Source organism: Myotis myotis, unplaced genomic scaffold, assembly GCF_014108235.1.
Source record: "Myotis myotis isolate mMyoMyo1 unplaced genomic scaffold, mMyoMyo1.p scaffold_m19_p_2, whole genome shotgun sequence".
Classification (NCBI taxonomy): domain Eukaryota; kingdom Metazoa; phylum Chordata; class Mammalia; order Chiroptera; family Vespertilionidae; genus Myotis; species Myotis myotis.
The window spans coordinates 21696496-21718935 of record NW_023416324.1 but is presented as its reverse complement, the minus strand read 5'-3'; the positions used below and the strand labels follow the sequence as shown (position 1 = coordinate 21718935).

The 22440-nt window shown below is 39.1% G+C and overlaps 1 protein-coding gene across 5 annotated transcripts; it reads right to left on the bottom strand.

Moving 5' to 3' along the window:
- Positions 1–21425, bottom strand: ZMYM1 (zinc finger MYM-type containing 1). Of its 5 annotated transcripts, none has more exons than XM_036349525.1 (10): positions 20887–21022; positions 17637–17792; positions 16604–16676; positions 16157–16406; positions 10068–10224; positions 9766–9978; positions 6067–6220; positions 4025–4180; positions 3824–3861; positions 1–2787 (listed from the first exon to the last, which is right to left on the bottom strand). In XM_036349525.1, exons 2-10 carry the CDS (start codon positions 17727–17729, stop codon positions 481–483), a joined length of 3441 nt encoding a protein of 1146 aa, XP_036205418.1. In that variant the 5' UTR covers positions 17730–17792; positions 20887–21022; the 3' UTR covers positions 1–480. The 5 variants fall into 5 exon arrangements, with proteins under 5 accessions (XP_036205418.1, XP_036205421.1, XP_036205423.1 ...); XM_036349528.1 differs by having other exon boundaries at positions 9766–9822; XM_036349526.1 differs by lacking the exon at positions 20887–21022 and adding an exon at positions 21320–21425 and having other exon boundaries at positions 481–2787.
- Between the last annotated feature and the right edge of the window lie 1015 nt (positions 21426–22440).

The following is a 22440-nucleotide window of genomic DNA, read 5'->3' as shown; positions in this document are numbered from 1 at the left end:
TCCAGAGATTAATATACCTTTATTCAACTAATGGATTGGCAAAAATAAAAATATTTGACTCACATATTGTTAGCAGGACTGTAAACTGGCATAATCCTTACAGAAAGCAATGTGCCAATCAAAAATAAAGGATGCACAAATCTTTTGACCTAGTAATTCTAACTTAAAATTTTATCTTACAGTAACTTACTAATATGCAATATGACTTATGTGCAAAGTTATTAAATGAAGCATTATTTATACTAAGAAAACAATTAAAATGTCTGTTCCCAATATATCATGGTACATTCATACAATTCTGTGCAGCTGTACAAAAAGAATCAAGAAATTCTTTATGTGTTGACATGGAACAATCTCAAAAATACCATGTAAAGTGAAAAAGGCAAGTTGAAAATAGATTTTTCTTAGACAAACATTTGAAATAAAAACTGTTATATTCCAATAGAAATATGAAACTCAGGTAAATTCAGTGAGCAAATACTATATTTTATTCATCTGATGTATAAACTTTTCCACAATTCCACTGAGTCTTTCAGGCTCCAGCAGTTTATTTACTAATTCCTGTTCAACAGCCATTAGGGCCAAGCCACTAAGCTTCTCTTGTCCCATGGAATTACATAAATATGTTTTAAGACGAGGCAGTATAGAAAATGAGTTTTCAACACTTGCTGAAGTGACTGGCCAGGACAAAGCAATATATAATAGCTTTGATAAGCAAGGAATATTGTTATGAAGACCATGCTGAATAAATAAGTAGCCAAGGTGGCTGAAATTAATATGATCATTATCTATGACAAAGTTGAGCTTTGCATATTGCCGATAAAATCGAAGTTCTGGGATGATGTCTCCATCAAGTTTATAAAATTCTTGGACATGTTTGGCTGTTGCTTCATTTAATGGTTCATTCCATTTTAATAATAGTTCTGAAATTTGCTTCACTTTGCAATAATCAAATTCTGAAAAATATATTTTTAAATTCTGTAATATAGTATCTAATCCTTGGTAATAAATGCCAATTTTGTATTGTTCTTCTGTGGAGGTAGGAAAAAACATATTGTCTGAATTATTAAGAGCTCTTGTTTCCTGAATTTTTCTTCTTTTATGAAAAGAAGGCCTTTCAACTTCAAAACCTTTACAGGTTATTTTTTGACATATTTCTTCTGCTTCCTCCCAGAAAATTTTGAAACACTCATCATTTCTTTCAGATGATAAACATTCCAAAATTGCTTCTATTTTTGAAGACAAAGAAAAAATGTCTATGGTTTCACTTCGAAGCTCTTTGGAAAGAATTCCTATAACACTTAATACTCGATAAAGAAACTTTAAACAAAAGATAAATTCAAATTTGGAAACCATTGCCAACAAATCACTCAATTCATCAGCCAAACTTGTGTTAGAATGGCTTGATACATCTTCCAATGTTTCAATAATGTCTGGAAGGCCCTCAATCACAGATAGTAATGTATGATCATGGAGTGTCCAACATGATTGTGATATATGTTTCTTGCATGTTTTGTTTTGACTTAGCTTTCGTATCTTTTGAAAATTTGCAGACATTTCCCTAGACATAGGAATAATGTTGAACACAGAACTCAGTGTATTTAGAGCTCTTCGGAGTTCTTTTACTTCTTTACAAAACCTAATTACTGCTAAATCCAAAAAATGGGCATAACAATGTACGTATAAAGCTCTTGGCTCTTCCTTCTTGAATTGTGCTGCACTTTTATTGAATTTTTCCCTCAAATTAGTAGTACTATCATAGGCCTGGCCTCTTATTTTATTTATATCAACTCCAATTTGCTGCAGGTAAGTTGTGATAGTCCTGTGTAAACTGGTTCCTGTCATCTCTTCAACATCTATGAAACCCAAGAATCTTTCTTTAATTATGATAGCCTTCGATGTTTTTTCTGGGTACCTTACACAAATTGAAAGCTGTTCTTTAGTGGCACTATCAGTTACCTCATCACATATTATTGAAAAAGCTGAGGAGACATTGATCTCATTCGCAATATCTTGTAACATTTCAGTCTTTATTATATCAATAATATCATTTTGAATTTGTGTGCTATTATAGAAATCAACTTGTGAATTCATAAGTCTAAATATTTCTTCTCCTTTATCTTTTGCTCTGATTTCTAACAATTCTAAAAAATGGCCTTTATTCACAGATGAAATAGACTGGTCCTTTCCTCTTAAGGGTAAACACTGCTTTCCAAGAAATAAAATATTTTCGATGATAAGCTTTAGGTACTTTTTATTTCCTTCCATCTGTTTTGAATGAATAGATAAATTGTCACTGACAGCTTCATCACAAAACTGGTATTCCCTCCAAAACTGCAATGACTTCAAATGCATTATACTTTTTTCATGCTTTGTGAAATTTTTCAGAGTTTTTTTCCAATTAGAAATTCCTTGGGTTGCTAATGACTCCCCTCCAAAGCTATATTTTTTCTGGCAGAACAACTGGCAGGAATAACAGAATGTTAAATCCTTTTTAATAGTGGTTCCTAACTTCTGAAAATTTGAACACCAAGATTTTTTAATACTTTGGGATTTACTTTTAACTTTTTGTACTTTAGATGTAAATTTTGGGTAACATAGTCTATTACTTATTTTCATAGATTTCTTATTGAGTGTAGCATCTTGGTTGGAGACTTGATCCTTTTGTACTTCTATATGGGATGTATGCTGACTGAGTACTGATGAAGATGGCAAAAGGCTTAGCTGTTGTTCCATACTACTATTAGCGATACCACTGCTTGACTCACTGGGTGAACTCTTAGAAACCTTTAGGAGAAAAATGATAAAATAACATTTGTTTTAACTGTTTACAAATAATGAAAATATCAAAAACATCTATGCTAGTTAACACAATTAGTGAATGCATAAGTTACAGTATGAACTCCACTAGGGGAAAACATTAGTAATTATTATTATTATTTTTTTTAAAATATATTTTATTGATTTTTTACAGAAAGGAAAGGAGAGGGACAGAGAGTTAGGAACATCGATCAGCTGCCTCCTGCACACCCCCCACTGGGGATGTGCCCGCAACCAAGGTACATGCCCCTGACCGGAATCGAACCTGGGACCCTTCAGTCCACAGGCCGACGCTCTATCCACTGAGCCAAACCGGTTAGGGCAACATTAGTAATTATTTATAACATCTATTTGCAATCTAGAATCAATATCATTTGTTCAAAGGACTTTGGTATGTAATAAAAATTTTTATTGCTTAGGTGAGTAGAATTACTTAATAAATATTAAGAAAGAAAATTAATAAAGAACCTAAAGGAAAAACCATGACTAAGAATACTTCTCTTTGCCCCAGCTGGCTTGGCTCAATGGATAGAGTGTCAGCCTGTGGACTGAAGTGTCCCGGGTTCGATTCCCAGTCAAGGGCACATGCCCAGGTTGTGGGCTTGATCCTTAGCGAGAGGCATGTAGGAGGCAGCCAATCCATGATTCTCTCTCATCATGGATGTTTTTTTCCCCTCTCCCTCTCCCTCTCCCTTCCTCTGTCTGAAATCAATAAATATATTTAAAAAGGAAAAAAAGAATACTTCTCTTTATTCTGGGGCTAGAGCCTCCACCCTTAGCCACTATGCTGGGTTAAGAATACTTTAAATATTCTTATTAATAATTTAAATTCAAACTTGAGATTTGGGAAACTGAATATAAATACCAAAAGGTGTTTATTGCTCTACTTTTTTGAGGTCTAGCATCAAAATAGGAATTAAAATGCTCAGACACACACACACACACGATTTAAAAAGCTTAAGAAAAGACAGTAGCCAAAAAAACCCAAACCCCAACAACTTACATCCAATAGGACATTTCCTCTTACTGAAGAAACTGTACCTGTTAAAGCATAAATTCAAGATCTTATACCATAATCTATAAAACAGCATCATAAACAATAATTGCTTCTTTTATATGAGACAACATAAAGAAAACTTAGACTATAGAAAAATCATCAAGCAGGGCAAAACTATATTATGTCAACTAGCACATCAATTTTTACCTTGTAAGATATCAGAGTTCATGATGGGCAGGGCAGCATGAGTATCTGCCAATGACATTATATTGCTTATAACTGGAGTTGTATCTTTCTTTGGAGAAAGGTGCTTCTCTGGAGAAAGGAGCTCTGTTGAAGTATTGTGCACCATGGAAACATTTACTGATAAAAATAAAGAGATTTCTTATAAACCAGGCAGAATCAATTAGCATTGTTTAATAACAAGTGTTTCAAAGAACAATGCAAATATCTAATAGCTTTAGGAATTGCTGTGTATTGGGATAATTTTTAGTAGGGATTAGGGATAGCCAGGTTCTTTAGGATAATATCAATAACAACATTTATACAATAATTTACTTTCTTATCATTTTATATCTTTTACCTTTGCAAACAATTCCTCAGTCTTTATGCTATTTGTTTTAAATTTCAAAGCAACTTTTTCTGTGAAATTACACATGAAGAACAAAAAAGAGCCCTAATAAGTTTGGCTCCGTGGATAGGGTGTCGGCTCATGAACTAGAGGTCCTGGGTTCAATTTTGGCCAAAGGGCATGTACCTTGAATGCAGGCTCCATCCCTGGTCAGGTTCATGCAGGAGGCAACCAATCGATGTGCCTCTCTTTTGTCACTTCCTCCCTTCTACTCTCTCTAAAAATCAATGGAAAAATATACTTGGATGAGGATTTAAAAAAAAATAAAAATGCCCTAACCAGTTTGGCTCAGTGGCTAGAGCATTGGCCTGTGGACTGAAGGGTCCCGGGTTTGATTCTGGTCAAGGGCACATGCCCAGGTTGTGGGTTTGATTCTGGTCAAGGGCACATGCCCAGGTTGTGCCCTAGGACCATGCAGGAGGCAGCCGGTCAATGATTCTCTCTCTTCATTCTTGTTTGTATCTCTCTCTCCCTCTCCCTTCCTATCTGAAATCAATAAAAAAATATATTTTATTTTTAAAAAGAGGAAGAAGAAAGAAGAAGAAAAAAGAACAGAAAAGCGACTCCTACAGAATCTACTAATGGGTATCACTTCTAACTCTTCTAGGATTCACAAACCTCAATACGAATGGAGCTGGGTTGCTATCCAAGCTAGTATTTTTTAATTCTCACTTTTTTTTTAATCCTCATCCGAGGAAATTTTTCCATTGATTTTTAGGGAGTATAGGGTAGGGAAAGACAGAAACATCCGATGTGAGAGAAACACATCGATTGGTTGCCTCCTGCACACACCCTGACCAGGGCATGGGCTGGGGAGGAGCCTGCAACCAAGGTACATGCCCTTGACCAGAATCAAACCCAGGGCCCTTTGGTCTGCAGGCCGACGTTCTATCCACTGAGCTAAACTGGCTAGGGCTAAGCTAGTATTGTAGATATTTCAATAATAAGCCATTTTGCAAGATGTACAAGCCCCAAGAGCATCATTCACTCCACTGACTATGTAAATAGCACCACTGGTGCTATATGTGGTTCTTCGATGGTATTACATAGTTGGCCCTGGATTATCTGTGCTTTTCTCTTAGTGAAGTTCAAAGTAGATCCAACTGGCTCCACTTTCATGTGAAAATTCTAATAGCCTTGTTTTTACAAAGGAGGGCTAAGTACAGGATTCTATTCTAACACAACAATCTATTTTTTTTTTAAATATATTTTATTGATTTTTTACAGACAGGAAGGTAGAGAGATAGAGAGTTAGAAACATCGATGAGAGAGAAACATCGATCAGCTGCCTCCTGCACATCTCCTACTGGGGATGTGCCCGCAACCCAGGTACATGCCCTTGGCCGGAATCGAACCCGGGACCTTTCAGTCCGCAGTCCGACACTCTATCCACTGAGCCAAACCGGTTAGGGCAGAACACAACAATCTTTACAAATATTAAATCTCTGGTGGTAAAGTAGTCTTCCTTTTATACAAAAATACTGGAAACCATTTCTTTGCAACAAGTTTTGAATGGTTCTGACTTTTAAATCTAATTTGGAAATAAAGGTTATAAATTAAATGAAGCGATAATATTCTTCAGTAATTACTAAACCTCTGATTACTAAGCAAATATTACCTGTAGAAGATTCCATCTTAGCTTTACTGTAAGCAGAAAAACAATTAACAGAGCAGAAAAGCTCTGTCTTCCCCAGGTCATTGGTAATCTCAATCATTTCATCTGAGGGCTTCAATGATTTGCAAAGACCAGATATAAGTGTTCGGGCTGGTTTCTGTTAAGAGATTAATATAATATATTCCTGGTATATGACAAATTTTTAACATACTATCATAAAAATATACCCAATACCACTACTCTACAAATTAATGACAGTGAACCCACATTTTCACCTTATTAAAGACCAGAAAAGGCATCATAAGTTACAATGATTGAAATACAGGAAATTGATCAATCTATTAGATAACTATTTGTATTTTTTGTCCGATATGTTAATAGCAATTATAATATATGTGCAAGCAATGAAAAAAGTGATCATAGAAGATGTTCACCATCCCAGGCAATCAAAGCCAATTTTATGGAAAAAAAAAAGTCTTACAACTATAGCTTTTTCCTCAAAACCTGTTTGAGCATCAATTCAGGAAAACCTATTGGTGCTGAGGAGGAGCTAGAAAAGGTCTTAACACACTTCACAAGATGTTGTGGGAAGTCACTTTTTCTAGGCCAACTTGCATGGTAAAAATTGCAAGCATATTCAAAGAAAGCATTGAAGCAGTAAGAGGTATAGAATAAAGTGTGTTCAATAAGCAGTATATGTGCAAAGGAAAAAGAGAGAAACTGTGAGATTCATCACCTACTAGTATTCTTTTTAGTAAAACAGGAACCATCATTCTTGAGTTTAAGAAGTTAATACTGATGGCAATGATGAAACAGAACTGCTTTTGTGGCCACAAAGTACAAAGACAAATTAAAATACCTTGTACAATTTTTTTTCTGTGAAAGAATATTGGCAAAGAAACAATGAAACAAAAAGCAGAGTATAATTTTGAAAATTTGTATTTTTATCCTTTATTAGTATGATTATATTTTCAGAAACTCCTAAAAATCCACTGATATTTAACATTAACCAACAATAGTGGTATAATTTATTATTAATTATTCATATGGGAAAGATAATACTTATAATAATATACTCTACTGAGATGTAGCCAAAATAATTACATTTCTACCAAACAACCCACTTTTTTTTTTTTTTTTTTAAAGGCAGTTTTTGGCTCAGGCGGTCTGGGTGGAGCCAAGATTCTGCATTTCTTCTTCTTCTTCTTTTTTTAAATATATTTTTATTGATTTTTTTACAGAGAGGAAGGGAGAGAGATAGAGAGCTAGAAACATTGATGAGAGAGAAACATCAATCAGCTGCCTCCTGCACATCTCCCACTGGGGATGTGCCTGCAACCCAGGTGCATGCCCTTGACCGGAATCGAACCTGGGACCTTTCAAAAGTCTGCAGGCTGACGCTCTATCCACTGAGTCAAACCAGTTTTGGCAACAACCCACTTTTTAAGTCACCCCATTTTTAGACAGATATGAACACTTTCTAATTCTTGATTATAGTTCACTAATAATTTAGATTTTCTCCATTAACACTGTCACACAATATCTTGAATGCTTTACAGTGTTAGGTGGTGCTTTAAAAAACAAAACAAATATGTTTTTATTGATTTTTTTATTTTTAAAAAATATTTTATTGATTTTTTTATTTTTTAAGAGAGAGAGAGAAACATCAATGATGAGAAACATCATCAATCGGCTGCCTCCTGCACACCCCCCACAGGGGATCGAGCCCACAAGCGGGGCATGTGCCCTGAGGAGGAATCAAACCAGTGGCCTCTTGGTTCCTGGCTTGATGCTCAATTGCTGAGCTACACCAGCTGGGCTGTTTATATTGATTTTTTAGAGAGAGAGGAAGAGAGAGGGAAAGAGGAACATTAATGATATAGAAACGATAATCTGCCTCCTGCATGCCCCATTACTGGGGATCAAGCCTGCAACCTGGGCATGCGCTCTGACTGGGAATCGAACCAGTGACTTCTTGGTGAATGGGGCAATGCTCAAACCACTGAGCAACACTGGCCGGGCTAGGTGGTGCTTTTAAACTCCTTTACCCAAATCAGCCCTACCCCATCACATAGGTTGGATAAGTAAGTACTCAATATAGGTTCTTAAAACCAGGACAAGGCGTATTTATTAAGTGTGAGGGATAAAGAAGGAAAATAAGGAATGGCATTTCTTGCCTTTGGAAGATTTCCCTGACTTCCATTGTCCCATTTCTGTTCCCAAGACATTATATTCTCTGGTGTGGGCAGTCTGCCATAAAAAAAAGATATGGCTTGCCCTAGCTGGTTTGGCTCAGTGAATAGAGCGTTGGCCTGTGGACTGAAGGCTCCCGGGTTCAATTCCTGTCAAGGGCACATGCCGGGGTTGCAGCCTCGATTCCCAATGTGGGGCGTGCAGGAGGTAGCCAATGATTCTCTCTCACCATTGATGTTTCTATCTCTCTCTCCCTCTCCCTTCCTCTCTGAAATCAATACAAAAAAAATATGCATATGTATATGTATATCTATCTATAGCTATCTATATATATAAAAAGAGATGTGGCTCACAAATGACCTATTTGAATTGTGGTTTGATAAGATTCCCATCTTCAATAACTTTTTTAAAAAATATATATTTTGTTGATTTTTTACAGAGAGGAAGGGAGAGAGATAGAAAGTTAGAAACATCGATGAGAGAAACATCGATCAGGCGCCTCCTACACACCCCCACTGGGGATGTGCCCGCAACCAAGGTACACGCCCTTGACCGGAATCAAACCTGGGACCCTTCAGTCCGCAGGCTGACACTTGATCCACTGAGCCAAACCGGTTAGGGCCAGTAACGTTTTTTAAAGAAAGAATTATATACGGATAGAGTTGAGTCTCAAAGCATCATATAAACACGATATGTGATAATCCCACGTCATGAAAGGGGCTCAGACTGTGTTCATTGCATCTACCAAAGCTTCTCTGCTCAGACCACCCACCCAAGACTCTCCTATCAACAGTAGGGGGGTATTTCTCATTGGTTTATTTCCTCCTATGATTCACTCAGAAAAAGCATGACATTCTTGATTCACCTTAACCTTGCTTAGGTGTGAAGAAACACATGGGCCCTAGCCAATTTGGCTCAGTGGATAGAGTGTTGGCCTGCAGACTGAAAGGTCCTAGGTTGGATTCCGGTCAAGGGTGCATGCTCAGGTTGCGGGCTTGATCCCCAGTAGGGGGTGATTCTCTCTCATCATTGATGTTTCTGTCTCTCTCTCCCTCTCCTTTCCTCTCTGAAATCAATAAAAATGTGTTAAAAAAAAAAAAAAAGAAATACATGGAACTAAAAACAAAAACACTTTTGTGGCTGAGTCTTACCAGTAGACTGTTATTTGAATTAGCTTTATTTGTAGTTTATAAACGAGCTTCCATCTGCTTGGCTTTCCTCAAGGTAAGATGATCACCTGAGATTCTTTAGGAAAATCTCCACCTAGCACTTATCATGAATTATTTTCAAGAAGGAACTATCAGAAGCCTTTTATTTCATCTCCATCATTTTACCAACTGAAACTGTTCCCAATGGTATTAAAATCTATTACCTCCACATGTTCCTAAAGTGAAACCATTCACAAGCAAACTAATAGAAGGGACTCAATCTTCAATTTTTCATTGAGTCCTATGCAGTCAAATTCAAATAGAGTCGTCCTCCCTTTAGGCAACACATCTTTATTCATACCTGCTGGCATGCTGTAATATTCTTTGAACTGTTTAAGTAATGGGACTGTCCTTCCACCTGAAGTATATGGAACAGATCAGAACTAGTGTAACAGTAAACTCCACAGTTCTCACAACAGTTTATGGTGAGGTTGTTAGCAGAGTGAAACTTTGAAAAACAGGCATTACTGCAAAGCATATGTTTCACATTCTGATATTCTACTTCATACTGAATCTAGGGTAAAAAAAAAAAAGATTCAGTAAAAATTCTAGTATTTAAGCGGATCAACCAGAGTCCCTAAAGATGAAAAAATTGCAACTTACGAGAGTAGTCTTCTGACACATGCTGCATTTGGTTGAAATCCTATCAGTATATAGCTTAACAGATAGTTTTCTTAGACAAGATTGGCTGCAAAAAATTTTGCTAAAGGTAGAATCTTTCGGTTGGACACTGATGACATCCTTTAGATTTGAAATGTCTCTGAAAATAAATAACAAGGGCATCATTAAACAGTTTTGTCATAATTATAATTTCTCTCTATAAGCTAAATCACTCCCTTAAACAACCTTCTCCCTTGTTTCTTTTTTAAAAATATTTTTATTGATTTCAGAGAGGAAAGGAGAGTGAGAGAAAGAAACATCAATGAGAGAGAATCATTGATCAACTGCCTCCTGCACGCCCCTTACTGGGGATCGAGTCCACAACCTGGGCATGTGCCCTTGACTGGAATCGAACCTGGGACCCTTCAGTCCGCAGGCCGATGCTCTATCCACTGAGCCAAACCAGTTAGGGCATCCCTTATTGTTTCATTTACCTGAAGAATAGGGCATCATTAAACAGTTTTTACCATAATTATAATTTCTCTCTATAAGCTAAATCACACCCTCAAACAACCTTCTCCCTTATTGTTTCATTTACCTGTAGAACTGTGAAACAGTAAGAATATCAGCCTTCATATAAGAAAACCCAAATTTAATATCTAGTTCTTTTACTTATAGGTCATTTTTATTCTCTACATGTTAATTTACTCATATATAAAGTAGGGATTATAAAACACATCTGATTTATGCAGTTTTAAGGATTACCTAACCTATGTCAGCTGGTGCTAGAAATAATAAATGATGTCACATATTCATACCTGACCAACTTTGGAATCTACAGGACAGAAGATTTCAAAGTATGATCTGTAAATCCCTCGGGATCCCCCAGATGCTCTGAGGAAATCCACAAAATAAAAACTATTTCCACATTAAGATGTTATTTGCTGCCCTATCCCAGTGGTCAGCAAACTGCGGCTCGTGAGCCACATGTGGCTCTTTGGCCCCTTGAGTGTGGCCACGAAGTTTCAATTGCACTGTACGTGCATGCCCGCACGTGGCATTTTGTGGAAGAGCCACACTCAAGGGGCTGCAGTTTGCTGATCACTGCCCTAGCCGGCTTGGCTCAGTGGATAGAGTGTTGGCCTGCAGACTGAAGGGTCCCAGGTTCGATTCTGGTCAAGGGCACATGCCCGGGTTTCGGGCTTGATCCCCAGTAGGGGGGGCATACAGGAGGCAGCCAATCAATGATTCTCGCTCATCATTGATGTTTCTATCTCTCTCTTCCTCTCCCTTCCTCTCTGAAATCAATAAAGAAATACATATTTTAAAAAGATGTTATTTGTTTTAACTGTACATCTGAAAAGCAATGGTGGCCCCTTTAATTATATGCCTAGGTTTACACCCCAAAGAATTGAAAATAAGTACTTAAAAAAGAACATGTACATGCATGTTCATAACAGCACTATTCACAATAGTTAAAACAGCCTAAATGTTCACCAATGAATGAAAGGATAAAGAAATTGTGGTATATTCATGCAGTGGAGTATTATTCAGCTATAAAAAAGAATGAAGTACTGATATACAAGCTACAACATGGATGAAGCTCAAACACATGCTAAGGGAAAGAAGCCAGGAATAAAAGATCACCTGTAGGATTCCATTTATATGAAATATCCAGAATGGATAAATACATAGAACACAGGCTGGTGGTTGCCAGGGGCTGAGGGGACAGGAGAGGGAAATGTGGAGAAACTAAATAAAGCATTTTACTTTGGAGTGACAGAAATGTTTTAGAACTAGATAGAGGTGGTAGTTGTACAACACTGCCAACGTATGAATGTTACTGAAATGGTTTTTTGTTATGTGAATTTCACCTCGATAAGTTGTGAGGGGGAAAAAAAAAGCAATGGTGGGCAAAACTGCCAGAACCTTACCATAAATCAAGGCAGTAGCACAAAAATGTACCAATACTAGTGTTATTCACAGCCAAGCATTCGCTGTAAAAATTACTCACTTTACTAAACTTGATCCTTGAGTACATCACATCTTTTCTGTGTGGTAAAATAGGATATAGGCATAAAGAATTACCCATGTGCACTCAAGAATGACGGTTGTCTCAAGGAAAACCACGTGTGGGAATGTTAAGACTTATAACCTAGGTTAGCCACTTTTTCTATGAAACACATTTTTACCTGAAAGAACAACTATTACCCAGAAGTAGATACCTGGAAGATATTTTTTCTCAAAAATGAATTAAGTAAGACTGTTACTTCAAAGAACACAATTGGCAGTATTCATTGCCAATGATAAAATTTGAGCTTCATTGAAAATAAGAATTTTTGAAAAATTGTATCTGCTACTTCCAGCTTAATCGCTCCCCATCACTTAGACATTCCTGATGACATTAGTGATTTAAAAAAAACAAGTGATTTTAAAAATATTGTGTAATGAAATACATCAACATCTGCATAACTCACTAAACCAATATTTTCAATTGATTGCACGTAACAGAAATCATTTCTGGGGAAAATAACCAAAGTACAAATAGACCAATGAATTTTAATTTAGCAGTACAAAAAGTTCATTGATATGGTTTCAGATTACATATTACAACCAACCTTTAAAAACCTACCACTTCGTTTTCTGATGTTGTATCAAAGAGCATCTACAATGATCTAAATGCTAGTAGAACATTCCTCTCTCTTTTTTTTTCCCTCCCTTTTTCAATTACACATTTTATAAGGCCAGATTTCTTTAGACTTCTGCCAAAACAGTATTTTGCAAGAAACTGGATACAAAAGCAGATATGCAAACCCAGCCTGCCATTAAAGTAAAACTGATAAAAACAATGCCCACTAAATTTTTCTTCTCACGAAATTTTTTAAAAAAGGCTATTTTTCATGATATTCATGTCAACATGCACTGAGTGCATTATTTTAAATCAGCTAATAGTTTTTAAATTCCTCAGTTTTAACTTCTAAAACAGTATGTATTGGTAGACATAACCTATCTAAAGCTAAAACTCTTTGGGTCTCCAATCATTTTCCAGAGTGTAAAGGGGCCTGGAGAACAGAAAATTTGAGAACTGCCACTACAGGAAATGACCAACATACCTGGCTACCTAGAACCTCCAGAATATCAATATTTCAGAATAATAGTTTTTCAGATTAAATACTCTTATTTTTTCTTGATTAAGGTATTACATATGTGTCCTTATCCCCTATTGCTCCCCTACCCCCCCGAGATTAAATACTATTGAAATGAACACTATTTTAACAGCTCAACGTTTACGAAGTTTTAGTGTATTATGCATGCTTTTTCTACCCTTTTAAACAGATGATACCCAAAATAACATGTTCATTTCATTATCACATCATCAATCATTTTATTGGTTTAAATCACAGCTCTAAATGCAGTTTGAGTTGTGTTATCCTTGTACTTCATGACAAAAATTCTAGGATCCACTGGTGCCAGGCAGTGTTTACATGATGGGGATATAAAGATGATTGTAATCTAGTTTCTAATGTTAAGAAGTTCATTGTAGCCGGAAGGTGTGGCTCAGAGGTTGAGCACTGACCCATGAACCAGGAGGTCACAGTTAGATTCCAGTTCATGACACATGCCCAGGTTGGGTGCTTGATCCCCAGTAAGGGTCGTGCAGGAGGCAGTCTATCAATGACTCTCTCTCATCATTGATGTTTCTATCTCTCTCTCTCTCCCTCTTCCTTCCTCTCTGAAATTAATAAAAACATTAAAAAAAATGAAGAAGATGAAGCTCATTATCTAAACTGGGCAGTATCAATTCTTTAAAACATTAATTTTATGATCAATGTTTTGGGAGCTGTGAACACTATAAAAACAGAGCATGAACTATAAATATGGGCGGGTGGATGGTAGTAAAAGAGGAAGGAATAGTGTGGGAATAGATAAGAGGTAAAGATATTTGAGGCAGACCTTTAAGACACAAAATTAGCTAGTTGGGAAGAGAGGCAGAAGATATTGCATTGACAGAAGCATGGAACTCTGAAAATGCTTACTGGCTTATATTGTTAGTATATTAGATTGCTGCTTCTAATCTACTAAAGCCTTATAAATAAAAACTCAAAAGGGGAATTTTGTAACAAGTGCCTAAAATTAGCTTAAACAAACTCTCAGCATAGATCTGAACAACTTTCCTACAAATAAGTGTTCAACATTAGTACATGGGCCTATTTTGAACTCTACTGATTGCTCTCAGGATCTCCAGTTGGTTCCAACTGGGATACTAAAGGACAGAAATGATACTTCTTAAATACACAGCTCTCAAAAAAAAGTCGTCTAACCTGACTTAAAATGTCATTTTCCAAGCTATTTTTTTATCTCATTCATGAAATATATTAAGAATTTCATTAACTAAAAACAGATTAAAAATCATTGCTATAAAACCTCAACAGTGACCAGGAGGTGTGGCTCAGTGGTTAAGCATCAACTTATGAACCGGAAGGTCACAGTTGGATTCTTGGTGAGGGCACATGCCCAGGTTGTGGGCTCAATCCCCAGTGTGGGGTGTGCAGGAGGCAGCTGATCAATGATTCTCTCTCATCACTGATGTTTCCTTCTCTCTTTCCCTCTCTGAAATCAATAAAAATATATTTTAAAAAATATAAAATAAATAAAAAATCAATTTAAAAAGTATTTTAAAAAAAGAAGATTCAAATTATGGTAATCTGATTCCCAAATAAGACATCATTTGAAAGGAATTTGTGTTCTGAAACAAAGACATTTAAAACTTAGCATTATCATGTAATGAGTATTAATAAACCAGAATTATACTAGATACAGTAAGACTCTCAAAGCACTGATGCTTTACACATCTCAGGGCATAGTTCAAAGTTCTGGACATTTTTCATGAATTTATTACAAAATGACTACTACCGTCTTTCTCTATATCAGAAATGACTTACATATGTAAAAAAGTAAACTAAGACCAAAACAATAGCTCACAGAAATCTTGAAAAGATTATATCCATCCATGTTTACCTATGGCTATTCAATTTTTCAAGAAAATTAAATAACTTCAGTTATACCTTTGAAGATTCAAAATAACTGTTATATGATTAATTTTTTTTGAAAGGTTGCTCCCTACACAGTTAAATCAAATAAAATGGGCATACCATAAAAGCTTTGGAAATCACATTGTTCAAAGTTAAAGAGAAACAGAACTCACATTTTAAATTCTGCAAATCTCTCAATAAATAACATAAAAAGATTTTAAAAAATATATATATATTTTTATTTATTTCAGAGAGGAAGGGAGAGGGAGAGAGACAGAAACATCAATGATGAGAATCATTGATCGGCTGCCTCCTGCATACCCCCTACTAGGGATTGAGCCTGAAACCCAAGTATGTGCCATTGACCGGAATTGAACCCAGGACCCTCCAGTCCACAGGCCGATGCTCTATCCACTGAGCCAAACCGGCTAGGGCTAAAAAGATTTCTAGCTCTGGCTGGTTTGGCTCAGTGGATAGAGTGTCGGCCTGCGAACTGAAGGGTCCCAGGTTCGATTCCGGTCAAGGGCATGTACCTTGGTTGCAGGCATATCCCCAGTGGGAGGTGTGCAGGAGGCAGCTGATTGATGTTTCTCTCTCATCGATGTTTCTGACTCTCTATCCCTCTCCCTTCCCCTCTGTGAAAAATCAATAAAATATATATTAAAAAAAAAAAAAAAGATTTCTAAAGACTCTATTAGAGGAACTGAAAACAGAAGCAGCTTTTCCCTAAGCCAGTGGTCGGCAAACTGCGGCGCGCGAGCCACATGTGGCTCTTTGGCCCCTTGAGTGTGGCTCTTCCACAAAATACCATGTGCAGGTGCGCATGTACAGTGCGATTGAAACTTCGTGGCCCATGCGCAGAAGTCGGTATTTTGTGGAAGAGCCACACTCAAGGGGCCAAAGAGCCGCATGTGACTTGCAAGCCGCAGTTTGCCGACCACTGCCCTAAACCAAGGTAATATTTCTTCAGAAAAAATGAAAATGTAGAAAACTACAGCCAAGACTCTAATCAAGATCTTGGTAGAGAAGTAAAAAGTGGCATAATTTAGAATTATATACCTTGAGCAGTTTGCACAAGTTCTCTTGGGAAGAGCTGATGAACTGCCAGATGAAATGTATTCAGTGATGCACGGTGTGGAGCAGAAAAGCTGAGTAGATCCTTTTCTGTGATAAGCAGTTTGCCCCTTCAGAAGAACTTTTTTACAACCAGAACAGGAAACCTGAATAGCTGCGGTTGAAAGTGAAGGAAGCATTTTATTCATGCCAGATGATGCCAGAGAAGGCTGAATGCCTGTAATCGTCTGTGAAGCTATAAACACAAAACAGGAAAGAACACATTCAGTATTTACATAAAATTAAGTATGCTTTTTTCCCCCCAATTTATTTTACAAGCTACTTCTGGATTTAAAACTCAAAAAATGCACTATTCAATGACATTCTAAAAAAGAATAAATTGGCTATCATATTGGTCAGAATAAATAGGGTTAATTTAAAAAATTCCATTACCACTGTCTGTAAATGTAGTGCTTATTTTCTCTTCATTCTCCTTAGTTTTGGACTGTTGGGCTTGACAATACTCCTAAAGAAAATAATGAACACAATGTATTTTAAACAACCACTTAATTGAACAAAATGATAAATTATGCTAAAGTCTATTCAGTGAATTTGTACAGTTGAATTGAACCATGGCACATAGATAAACACTCCCCTTTTGGTGACCTTTGACTAATAACACCAATCAAATACTACATTATTTTCTACTAGAGGCCTGGTGTATGAAAATTCATGCACTGGGTGTGGGTGGTGGTGGTGGTGGGGGAGAGTGAGAGAGAGTGTGTGTGTGTGTGTGTGTCCCTCAGCCTGTCCAGGACCCTTTGGGGGATGTCCACCTGCCAGCTTAGGCCCTCTCCCCAGGGGATCAGGCTTAAGCTGGCAGTCGGACATCCCTCTGGCAGCCCAGGAGCCCTCAGAGGACATCCTTAGCGCTGCCACAGAGGCAGGACACTGGCCAGCCATGAGCCAGTTCTGGCTGAGTGGTGCTCCCCCTGTGGAGGTGCAATGACCACTAGGGGGCAGCTCCTGCATTGAGCGTCTGCCCCCTGGTGGTCAGTGTGCATCACAGCGACCGGTTGTTCCACAGTTAGGGCCATTTTGCGTATTATCCTTTTATTATATAGGATTGTACCTAAATGTGACTTCACCTAATCTATACTATTAAAAGCCTAGGTGGTCCTCGCGCCCTCACACGACGCCCTCACGTCACTGCAAGATGGCCACAAGATGGCCTCCAGGGGAGGGCAGCTGTGGGTGACCAGGCTGGCAGGGGAGGGCAGTTGTGGGCGACCAGTTCGAAACAGTTCATTCTTCTCTCAAATCACACTCTTGTACATACTTGTTTTGGCACTGAACACCACATACCTTATATTATTTGATCCACTGCTTTGGGATTTAAAAATTTCAACCAATAAACCAGCATCTAAATAACTAAAATTTATAATTTGATGCTGCTCTAGAAAAAAGAAAACAAGTACCATTTTACCTGAGCATTGTCGGGTTCTGTCTTAATTTCATCCAGCTGCAGTAGTGGCAGTGCCACTGCCTTGTCACCACCCTCTGTTGGTGATTCTTTCATTTGAGTATCTGATGTAAAGGAATTCTCCACTTCCTTTCTTCTTGGGGAACAGTTTCCGGATACCTAAAATGAAAAATGAGTTGATGAAGAGTTCTGAGATAAGAACTCCTCCAACTCCCTATAGCCCACTCTACCTCCGTGACTTTCTAAATAAACTTTCTTTTATAATTTGAGACGTGGCTCTGAATTCTTCCCTTAGCCAGAACTCAAGAACTGAGTTTGCTGAACCAAGGTTCACACCTGGTGCCATTTTCCTGCTGCTCATACAAGCAACAAAAGGGTCTTCAGATAGCTTGGTCTCGAGGTTCTCACAATACCAATACTTACTTTCCTCCCTTCATCCACTTTTCCCCAATACAGCTTTGCTTTCCACTTCTCAACTTTCTTCTGGGACTAGTCTTCTCCACTTCTATTCTCCTTGGTCTGAGTACAGCATAATGCCACCAAATCCAAAAATAATCTGATTATTTATCAGATAGTCTTAGAAAATGTAAATCTTTCTATCTGACATTAATCCAATCACCTGTACGCACTACCTCTCCCCACCACTGCCCTCCTATTGAGCCAGTTATCATCTGAATCAACCCCTCTTCCCCTCCTTGATTCCTGTCATATATAAGCATTTAAACACATTCAATGATCCAACCTCTAAACCTATTGCCCCTCTCAGAACTACTTTTCCTTCTTGAAGTTCTCTCCTTCCCTGAGTCCTATGATTCCAAGACCTATTTATTCTCCTATGTCTTTTTTTTCATTTTTATTGAATTTATACCCCCTCGTTTTTGTTTTTTTTCTCCTATGTCTTTTCAAACATTTCCCCCACCTGCTTCTAAAGTACTTGTGTTCCCCCAATGCATAATTCCCCATGTGGACAAAACAAGGGGTTCTATGGAAAGTAACCTCATAGGGTGATCAGATCATAAATTCTTAACTGGGCAGATCATGGTGGGTAGTCATGCCCCTGGCCTATAACTTTTTTTTTTTTTTTTTTAAAGCCTCACCAGAAGGTATTTTTTCCCATTGATTTTCAGAAAGAGTGGAAGGGGGGAGGAGAGAAATATGACTGAGCCATGCCAGCCGGGCTTGAGCCAGGTTTTAAAGTAGGTTTCTAAGCCCTAACCGGTTTGGCTCAGTGGATAGAGCATCGGCCTGCACACTGAAGGGTCCCAGGTTCGATTCTGGTCAAGGGCATGTACCTTGGTTGGGGGGACATCCCCAGTAGGAGGTATTCAGGAGGCAGCTGATTGATGTTTTTCTCTCATTGATGTTTCTAAATCTCTATCCCTCTCCCTTCCTCTCTGTAAAAAAATCAATAAAATATATTAAAGTAGGTTTCTATGAAGCAATAATAAGGGATATTCCAGGTATAGGGGCAGCATGTGCAAAAGCATATTGGAACTATACCAGTAAGGAGTGGAGTTACCATTAAAGATAAAATACAAGAATGGTAGTGGAAGGAAATGAAGTTGGAAAAGCAGAAAGGGATCATGTCAGGAAGGTCTTTGAAAACCAAAAACTTTGAAATTAATCCTATAAATAAGTAGCCTTTGAGGTTCAGCAAACATTTCATTCCCATCCCTTTTTTAAATTCTTACCCGAGGATATTTTTCCCCATTGATTTTTAGAGAGAGCGGAAGGTAGTGGGGGGGTTGGGGGAGAAAGAGAGAGAAAAGAGGAGGGAGGGAGGGAGGGAGAGAGAAAACATGAATGGGAGATACACATCCATTGGTTGTCCCGTCCCGTCCCCCCCCCACCACACACACACATGCCCTGACCCAGGGTGGGATCAAACCTACAACCCAGGTACATACCCTTGACCATGAATTGAACCCGTGACCCTCCAGTGTGCCGTCAAAGCTCTAACCACTGAATAATGCCGGCCAGGGCTGCATCTCATTTTAAAAATAAAAATTTACTTCAGATCTCCAGAAAATAGCTTTTCCTGCCATTTGGGTAAATGTTCAATTCCTTGTAGCTATGTCACTGACGAGGAAGGTTACAATTTACACCTATCCTTTTTCATGCACAGAAAACCCCAGAAGCAAATTCACTAATTTAGCAAAGGCATCCACTCCTCTAATATTCTTTTTTAAAAAAAAATACATTTTATTGATTTTTTACAGAGAGGAAGGGAGATAGAGAGTCAGAAACATTGATCAGCTGCCTCCTGCACACCTCCTACTGTGGAGGTGCCCTTGACCAGAATGGAACCTGGGACCCTTCAGTCCGCAGGCGGAAGCTCTATCCACTGAGCCAAACCGGTCAGGGCTCTAATATTCTTGCCAAAACCTAGGAGTTAAATGGGCAAGGTGTTGTAATTTAGTTCTTTTTTTTTTTTTTAAGTATATTTTATTGATTTTTCACAGAGAGAAAGGGAGAGGTATAGAGAGTTACAAACATCAATGAGAGAGAAACATCGATCAGCTGCCTCCTGCACACTCCCTACTGGGGATGTGCCTGCAACCAAGGTACATGCCCTTGACTGGAATCGAACCTGGGACCTTTCAGTCCGCAGGCTGATGCTCTATCCACTGAGCCGAACTGGATAGGGCGTAATTTAGTTCTTGTTATGTTAAGGGCTTCTTGTCTTACAAAATTTGGGATGAGATGTTATTTGGGATGAGATGTTATATGACAAGTAATTGTCAGATGTTACTGGGGAATTCAACTCCTGAGAAGAAATTCTCATCTACTTTCAAGCTTTCGGTTGAGTTTAACTGAAAAGTTTGCCAATATGGCATCCTGAGAAAGCTGAAAAAATATCCATTTGCAAACACTAGTCCATGCAAACCACGATACTCTCCACCCTGCATACTAAAGCAAAACACACATAAAGTGATAAAAATTGCCCCTTCATCTGATCCGAGATCAAATCCTAATTCATCAAAGGTCAAACTTTTAAACCCGGACGGTGTAAGGGCTCAGTGACTGAGCGTGGACCCAGGAACTAAGGGGTCGGTAGGACCCCGAAAGCGGGCTTGATCCCCAGGTGGGGGCGTGCAGCCCATGGGTGATGCTCCTCTCTCACTGATGTTTCTTTCTATCCCTCTCCCTTATCTCTCTAAAAATAAAAACATATTAAAAAAAAAAGAAAAATTCTATTACCTTTACCTAAAAACCATTTTTTTTTAAAAAAGTCAAACTCTTAAATAATTACTTCATCTTTTTTAGCCGAGATCCCGTGTACGATTCAACTTGCAAAAGGAGTTCCAGGTTTCCAAGGTTGAAACCAATGACCACTGAACGAAGGAGACGCCACTAATGTTATCAGACGAACGTTTTAGAAACGGAAGCCGCAGAGAAACCAAAGGCTGGAAGCCCGAGTGCGACACGGAAGCCGCAGACGACGAGACACGCCGCAAGCGGGGGGCAGTAACCCGCCGGCTCAGTGAGCGTCCGTTTACAGGAGACCGCGAACGCGAACCGGGGGCCTCCTCTCCGAATTCCCGACGCCCCGACGGCGGAAACCGCACGCACGGCCGTGTCTCCAGAAACTCTACCCAACAAGACGCTTCCTCCTCCCTCCACACGCGAAACTCTCTGCCCATCCGACAGGCACAGACGTAAAGACCGGCACCGGGGCCACGTACGGAGGCTTACACGCTCCTCTCCAGGCCGCTTGCCAGGGGAGGATTCTCACGGCCACTTCCCAGGCACCGAAAGGTCGCGGAGGCCCAGCCCTTTTCCCGCGGTGCTTTGCGGCCGAGCATGCGCAGCGCAGCGCAGCCGACCGCCGCGGCTCCGACTCCCTGGGTGGGAGAGGGCGACGCTGCCGGATGGGGCCTGAGGCGCGGGAGGGGCGGGGCGAGCCCGCCGGCCTCCGAGGACCTTAACCCTTGCGGCCTCATCGAGATGGCAGCCAAGTCTGGACCCCGAAAGGCTGAGCAGCGTGTATTGACCCAGACAAGAGCTCAGGCGGGGCCATTAGATTTCCTGAGTTTGCGAGACGACTCTATTAGCGACTTCTTTTTTTTTTTTATTTTTTTTTAAAATATATTTTATTGATGTTTTACAGAGAGGAAGGGAGAGAGAGAGAAAGTCAGAAACATCGATGAGAGAGAAACATCGACCAGCCGCCTCCTGCACATCCCCCACCGGGGATGCGCTGGCAACCCAGGTACATGCCCTTGACCGGAATCGAACCTGGGACCTTTCAGTCCGCAGGCCGACGCTCTATCCACTGAGCCAAACCGGTTTCGGCTCTTTTTTTTTTTAATCCCCATTTCTTCATCTTTGAAATGAGGATAATTATACTGCCAACCTCATGGGCTTGTGAAGATTAGAAAGGGATGTTAGTCAAGTCCTGGGTGCAGACTAAATTCCCAGGAAAAGGAATTATTCGCAGAGGGGGGGGGGGGGGTTCAGGCTTCTTCCGTTTTGAGGAGCTCAGAGTATTTTAAAAATTAAAATAATTCCAAAACAGCGTGGCAAAAATTATGGTAGATTTTACTTTTTAAAAATGTATCGTTATTGTTGAAAGTATTATAAATGTGCCCCTTTTTCCTCTATTGACCCCCTCCAGCCCACTTCCGCCCACCCCCTTCACTGCACTGTTGTCTGTGTCCAGGGATTATGCATATACTAGAGGCTCTGTGCACCAAATTCTGGCACAGGTAGGCTGTCAGCTGCCTGCTGGGGCCTTCCTTCCATGTCGCCCCCTGGTCGTCAGAGCCCATCATAGTGAGCAATTCAACTCTGGGTTGGTCGAACT

Bases quoted from the DNA above. Each gene is read 5' to 3' on its own strand.
- ZMYM1 (XM_036349526.1), bottom strand. From the start codon at position 17,729: ATGAAAGAATCACCAACAGAGGGTGGTGACAAGGCAGTGGCACTGCCA. The intron at 4,181-6,066 runs GTAATATTTGCT...TATTTTTATCAG, and splicing joins TAAGATGGAATCTTCTACAG to TAAATGTTTCCATGGTGCAC. The intron at 3,862-4,024 runs GTAAAAATTGAT...ATGCTTTAACAG, and splicing joins GAACTCTGATATCTTACAAG to GTACAGTTTCTTCAGTAAGA.